Source organism: Pteropus medius, unplaced genomic scaffold, assembly GCF_902729225.1.
Source record: "Pteropus medius unplaced genomic scaffold, Ma_sr-lr_union100, whole genome shotgun sequence".
NCBI lineage: Eukaryota > Metazoa > Chordata > Mammalia > Chiroptera > Pteropodidae > Pteropus > Pteropus medius.
The window spans coordinates 2,700,561-2,708,133 of NW_024344434.1; the positions used below are offsets into that span (position 1 = coordinate 2,700,561).

Genomic DNA, 7,573 nt, shown 5'->3' on the forward strand with positions numbered 1-7,573 from the left:
AGTGGTGTTTTTGACCCTGGAAGTTTGGATGTTCACTGTGTGGAGTGGAAGAGTTGGGCTAAATTTGGGTAATATGAAATATCTCAAAACAGCGTTAGCTTTTTGGAGAAGATGAAGAATATCTCACTAATGGCACCAGGCGCTTGAAGCCCCACTGAGAAGATCATGAAATATTTACCATTTTCTTTTAAGTGAAAAGGAAGAGCCCTCATTAAAATTTCATATTTACATTTCCATCCATCAGTCAGCTTTCCAGTTTGTGCCATGTTCTCAAATTGTTCAAAGAACTCATGGCTTTGGGGAATAAACTGTGAGGGAGCCTGTACAATTTTTCCCTAGACTGAGATGGCTAGGAAAAGCTTGAATATTTTTTTGGACAGGGGAGACAGTTCATTTCTGCTTTTGTAAGGAGCCCGAATCTTGCAGAGAGGCCCGCACATGCAGTGGCTATTTGCATGACTACACTTATAGACAGTAGCTCCTTTCTTCCCAACTCAGAGAGTTTAATTAGCAGGGATAAATGGTAGCGAATGCTAACTTCATCTACCTTAATCTCTGAATGTACTGTAGTTTGCTAAATGTTTTTGAAATGAGCTGACATATTTTTATGTAGACACTACACTCATATACAAGAGAGCAGACTGTGTTAGCCCTCCTCCACTCAAACGAGGAGCTTCCCTGATTACACATGTTCACTGTGATGTGTGATTTGTGTTGCACTGATTTGTAGTTTACTCCTCCGATAATCATTTTCACAGTTTAGTAATTAATTATTCTACTTGTTTCAGGGAAGCCTGGCTCATATTCTTCATTAGTTTAGAATTTTCTTTTTTTAGTAAATGTTCATTTAACCAATATTGGTTAAGTAACTCCTAGGCATCAGACACTGTGCTGGGTGCTAGGGACACTAATATAATCACAGAGTTCTTGTCCTTAAGGTTCTCTTTAAAGAGCTAAATAAGTAAATAGAAGGTCACATGTATGCCTGGATTGTCAATGGAGAGCCTAATCTGAACTGCACAAATGTGCTTGTCCTCAGGGGATAGTTAAGAACAAAGAGAAGTCATTTTCTGTCATGGAGCCAAATATTTACATGCCCTCTAGGAGAACTGGTAAAAATGGGAGGGAATGAGGGAGCAGTGAGTTATCTAGTGCCCAGCAAAATAGACCTCGTGGCCGTGAGCAGATACACCAGCCTGGTGAATTCATTTTTCTTCCCCCATCTGACTGTGGTGCTCTTGGCCATTGATATGTTCTTCACTGCCTGGTTCTTCGTTTATGAGATTACCTCCACCAAGTACACTCGAGACATCTACAAAGAGCAACTCATCTCCTTGGTGGCCTCACTCTTCATGGGTTTTGGGGTCCCCTTCCTGTTGCTCTGGGTCAGCATCTATGTATGAGCTCCCAAGGGTTCTATCCAGGTAACTTCACTGAATCCCTGCTTTTGTAAATTATTATATTTTTTACTATTGCTGCAAGTGTCCCGGCCGCTCTAAATGCAGCTCGCAATAAAGGCAGACATGACCAAAAAAAAAAAAAAAAAAAAGGATAGGAGGGTCCAAGGGAGAATTTGTGGTGCTCATGTAGAGAGACAGATGTGAAGGCAGAAAACAAGAGGCAAAGAGACAGTGCAGAGAGAAACTGAGAAGCAGAAAAAGAGGAAGAGAAAGAGAGTCAGAGAGAGAGAGAAAATTCAAATTCAGTCCCTATCTCAAAAGAGCTCACAAACTAAGCATGAAAAAAATAACCAATTGAGCAGAAAAAAGACAACCAGAATAGTATGTGAACACAATTGTAGGAGAACCCCTGAAATGGAGGAGAGGGAAAACCCAAAGCCGAGTATCATCACTCTGACTCATCTTGAGGAGTAATAACATGTGACCTGATCAGGAACTCTGCCTGGAAGCTGGAGGTCCTGGCTGAGGAGTCTCACATTTTCGTGAAGAACCCTCTGCTCCAGGAGCCTCAAGCCGTGTCTGGGGCAGTGGATACATCCCTGTGGCCTGACCTGACAGCTCCCTGCGTGTGAGGCTCTGTGAGCAGGAAACCGGCATTTCTCTTACTTTTGCTCTAATATTGGAAGGCTTACTTTAAAAACCTTGTGGGTTTAATTTTTAGTTCATGATATTTTTGTTTTCAAAAGCGGTTTACAGTCTTTCCTCCAATTATTGTTCTAAAAAGCTTAATTTGATTATTTTGGGACAGGCATGTTCTGGTTAACACATTCATTCAGAGAATATTAACCTTCTCATCTGGAAATTAGAAACTTGATTTGATTATTCTTTCTTCATGACTTGAATCTATCCATATCTTTTAATCCCTATTGTCATGCTTTGGTTAGGGTTCCCTCCCTTTCTCCATTCCTCCTCCCTGCCTTCCTTCCTCACCTGGATTAGAGCATCAGTGTCCTTGCCTTCAATCTAACCACTTTTTCAGTCACAGTCTACTTTCTATTCTGAGGCATATCTGATATCAAAGAAAAAACTAAGTCTGAGACAAAAGTAACATAGGTTGTTTATTCATAAACTTTCAGAGAGGGCCTCATCTGCTTTCACTTTTGTTTCAGCAGAATTTCAAAGGTGCGGAAAAGAGATTCAGTTTTCTAGAGTAAAAACAGGAAACACGAGACCATCTCTGATCGGCACATAGTCTATTAAGTTGCGAGTTTTGGGGAAGATTTTCTAATTGATTCTTTGGTATGTTTGGCTGTCTGTGGTGGCGAGGGGACAAGCAAGTGGTTTGGAGACATTTCAAAAGAGGAAGGACTGTTCAATAGTTTGGGCAGAGGGTTTTCTGTGACTTGCTATGTTCTGGAACAAGAAGGAGCTGGTAGGGATCTTTTTAAGGTAATTGTTCTTATGAGAAGCTGACTGCCATGGCAGGCAGTTTCTCACCATGAATGTCATTCTCAGACTTAATCATCTTCAAAGACTTTCCTTACCCTTCAGTAAAAGACCAATTACCTTTGCCTGATATATAGAGACTTCTTTAATTCTCGAGTCTCATAAAATAATTTATTTGCAGTTGCCAAAATACTTGTAGGCTCTCTTCCCCCTGGAACTTTAAGTATGTTATTCCTTCTATCTGGAACTTTCTGCCTCCCCACCACTACTTTTGTACCATCATAGATGCACGAGCACACACACATGCACTCACACTCGCACGCACATACACACACAAGCGCTGCCTTCACCTAGCTAACTTTTCCTTTTCCTTTAGGAATAAGCTTGTGTCTTTTCCTATAGGGTGATTATCCTCCTGGTCTAGGCTGCAAACCTCTTCTGCCCCAATAGGGCCTGTGTATTCTTAGCGTTATCACATTGCATTATCATTCTCATCATTATTATTAGCTGTTTACTATAGGTCTATCACTCTATTGTACAGGCATACCTCAGAGATTTTGTGGGTTGGTTCCAGACCACTGCAATAAAGTGAATGTGCAATAAAGCAAGTCGTGAATTTTTTGATTTCCCAGTGCATATAAAAGTTATGTTTACACTGTACTGTATAGTCTATTAAGTGTGCACTAGCATTCTGTCTAAAAATGTACATACCTTAATTAAAAAAATACTTTATTGCTAAAAAATGCTAACCATCATCTGAGCCTGTTGGAAAAATGGCACTTTTTCAATGCAGGGTGGCCATAAACCTTTAATTCTCAAAAAATTCTATAAAGTGCAACAAAGCAAAGCACAATAAAACAAAGTATGCCCATACATTCTTAAGAGTGTAGCTTAGAAACAGTGTGTGATCATCTTTGCAGTTTGTGATCAGCAAGCACTAAGCTGGAGCTCAAAAAATATGGGTGTGTTAAATAAATTGTCAGTTAATTCTTGCTTGCAGTTTTCCTTTCCTACTAATCTTCATCTCAGTATATTACAAAAAGCTTTCTCAAAGAAAGCAAGGTTTTCAGGGCCTCAGCCAAACACCATTCGTAATTTTGATAGCAGCCCATATTGAGGTTCCTCGCTTGGTGCCCTTTTATAGCATAAACATCCCTTGTGTGCTAGTGTCCCATATTCAGCAGTCATTCAATGTACATGTGTTTAGTTTTGTTTCCCAGTGACTGATGACACTCTTTTTATTTGCAAAGGCAGAAACAATTCATGTCCTTTGTAGGGGAGGGTGGCAGTAGGTACAGGGCTGAGAGTGTTCTTAACAGATTACTTTTTTAATTCTTTTGTACACTGTGTTTCCTTATATCTGAATCCTGTAGCCAATAGATCATTAGGTGTGGAAACAGTCCAACTGCTAGGTTTCTGATAGAATTGCCTGCAAACATCACAGCATTTGTTCAGATGTGATTGTTGTTTGAGATTTTTTCCCCTAACTTCTGGACTGGTGAATCAATGCTTAGAATAATTTATTATTTCTCTAGCAGGTACTAATGCGATTCTCATTTCAACAATCTCTACTCAATATTTAAGAGTAAATTTAAGGTGCAGAATCCATGGCAGAACATATCACATAGAAGAAAGGAAACAAGTTGTGCTGTTAGAATTCTCTCTTATGACTACTTACTGGTCAACTTCTATATCACATATGCTCACATGAATTTTGTATTTACTTTTTGCCTTCACTACATCAGAAGATGATATTTTATAGACTATTCAAGTTCTAAATAAAATGCCACCTAACCAAATTTAACGTTGTTACCATTGGGGTAATCTAAAATCCATCGTTGTCCCAGTAGCACCGAGGGGTCTTCAGTTCTTTCTGCTGATGTAGTAAAGAATTACTGATCAGCAAGATTTAGAAAAAGTAAGAGTTATTAAAGTGTGTTTCAAGAGAGAAATGGGCTATGTCAAAGAAAGCTGCAGCTTCATGAAAGTATATTAGGGTCGTGATGGGAGCTTACAAGGGTGGTGTTAGATGATGGGCGTGAGGTCCTTTTGATTGACATTTGGCTATTATATAACCTTTTGCCTACTGTACTTGTGGTTACCCAGAATTCAGTCTGTTACAATTAGATTCATGAACTTCCAGGCTATGCATGATATTATAATGTGGTACAATGAGGCTAAGGTTACAGAGAAGTCAGAGTATTAATAACTGTGTGAACACTTGTAGCCAGACCAAACCAGCTGCTATTTTATGGCTTTTCAATCTTTTGTGCCTTAGGATGTATAGATAATTTATAACCATAAAATGGGGGTTCCAGGGAACTCCTAAGGGAAGTCTTTGGGAGGGGCTGTCATTCTCCAGTTACTCATGTCTACCTAACTACTTAACATTTCCCCCCTCAAGTATTAAGAACCCAAATCATTGGGGGTTTTGGAAAAATAAATTATCTTACTTTAAGCTGGCTATTTATTCCCATCACTATGCAGTCAGCATTGGAGAGAGGCCCATGGGATGGGTCAGGACAGAGTAGGTGGCTCTAGTATCTGAAAAAAATTCAGTTTTTCTTCTCTGCCATGTCGAGGGTGACCTGAGGCTCCATTGTTGTGACTGCAATAGATTATTTTAGGACTGGAGCCAGTAAGCAGTTGGGCCTCTTTGTTGGAGGAGGGAGCAGCTCTCTCATTTGAGAGGCTAGCTATGAGGGAAGAGGGCTTAGGAGACCCACCCCTCTCCAGCATCCCAAGGCTGGATAGACACTCGTCCTTCCAGTGCCCTTCCTTTCAACAGTTTGTGCATTGATTATGTCCTGGTCCCAGCAATGTCAACCAAGGTCAAGGCTCTCCAGGCCTGAAGGACTTTTATTGCCTAAGGTCACCTTGAGATGGTCCCTATATTATGATAGCTAAAATTTGCCTTTTTTTTTCTCCTATTCTGCCCATTCTTGATTGTTGAACACCTTAAATATCTCTGGCACCAAGGCAGCCTGTGGAGTTGGAGTCTAGCCTCTAACTTTTGGAGCTTCCTTAGAATATCTGGCACAGCCTGAGTTATGAAATGAATATCCAGGAGTATCTAGCCCTCATCAGACTTTGAACCAATGTTAGTATATTTTCTAAAAGCCTCAGAAAATTGGTTAATACAATACAAAACAGAAAATTATTTCGATGAAGCACAGAATACTTGTTTTCTGCTCAGAAAACTTTTCTATAACATCAGTAGCAGAACAACAGTCTAAGAAACATAAAACACAACTCTAATTTTGTATCAGCTTACTTGGCTGTTGTATGACCCTTTGCCTACTGTGCATGTGGTTACCCAAAATTCAGTCTGTTACAATTAGATTCATAAACTTCCAAGCATATATATGATATTATAATGATGGTACAATGAGGCTAAGGTTACAGAGAGGTTAGGGTAGTAATAACTCTGCTAGCACTTGTAGCCAGACTAAACCAGTGCTATCTTATGGTAATTTATAACCATAAAATGGAGGTTCCAAGGAAGTCCTAAGGGAAGTCTTTAATAAGGACTTTCATTCCTCAGTTGCCCATGTCTACCTAACTCCTGAACAACATCATATTTAAAAATACATAAAGTTGATTTCAGTAATGTAAGAAAGCTTTAACCTTAGGAGAATCTATCGACGCAGCTCATTACATTAAAGGACTAAAGAAAAAAAATGTGATTATCTCAAGAGATGCAGAACAAAACAGCATCTGATAAAATCTGACACTTATTTGTGATAAAAACACTTAGAAAACTATGACCAGAAGGCAATTTCTGTAATTTGACAAAGTCTATATACAAATATCTTATATAATGGAGAAACATGATATATTGCTTTTAAGACCAGAAAAAAGATAAAACAAGTATGTTGCTAACACTATTATTTAACATTGCATTAAAAATCATGGGAAAGTAAATAATATATGGAAAAACAAAATATTGGAAGGAATGAGATAAAATTTATTCCTTAAAGATGATATACTTATCTACTTTGATAACCTGATAGATTCTACAGACATTACTAGAACAAAACAAATAATTCTGAAATGTTGTCAGATCCAGGCTGCATTAAGAATAATCAATGGCATCTCTCCACTCCAGCAAACATAATTTTCACCAAATAACTCATAAAATAGCATTCTCAATAGGGAACAAAAACAACGATAACCATGATTCATCATTTTTCTTTGCAGAGTATAATTAAAGAGTGTTTAGTAAGGACTGAATAAATGGAGATTTATACTGAATTTATGATGGAAAGGCCTAACCTTGTAAAGACGTTGTCTCTCAGAATTAATTGATAAATTCTATGCAATTCCAGTACAAATTCTGTTATCAATTCAAGGTTTGTGTCCCCAATGCTTCAAAGTCCAATATTCAAAATATTCAGTTTGGAATAAGGAAAGAAAGGTTCATTGATGGAGGAGACACTAGCTCGAGAAGATAAGGGTGTCTTAATGCTTTTGAAAATTTATCTTAAAAGCACCCCAATTCAGTCATATTTTATGTCAAGGAAATGGAGGAGAAATGGGCAAGGAGTGGGTGAAGATCATAGACAGCAAGGCTCAGCGATCCAAGGAAAGCATGAAATCTCTAAATCTTTAAATATCTTTGTTCCTGGTTGGTTCTTTGATGCTTGATGATCTGAGTCCAGTCCTGAGGCGCCTGTAAATCTTTGATAAACAGACATTATTTTGTATATATTTCCCCACCTCTTCAG

At 38.6% G+C, this 7,573-nt stretch overlaps 1 protein-coding gene across 1 annotated transcript; it reads left to right on the forward strand.

Annotated features, from left to right (window-relative positions):
• The first annotated feature begins 1,118 nt into the window (after positions 1-1,118).
• On the forward strand, positions 1,119-1,403 carry LOC120610382 (transmembrane protein 258-like). The gene has a single exon (XM_039872704.1). The coding sequence runs from the start codon at positions 1,119-1,121 to the stop codon at positions 1,401-1,403; it is 285 nt and encodes a 94-aa protein (XP_039728638.1).
• Positions 1,404-7,573: the final 6,170 nt, after the last annotated feature.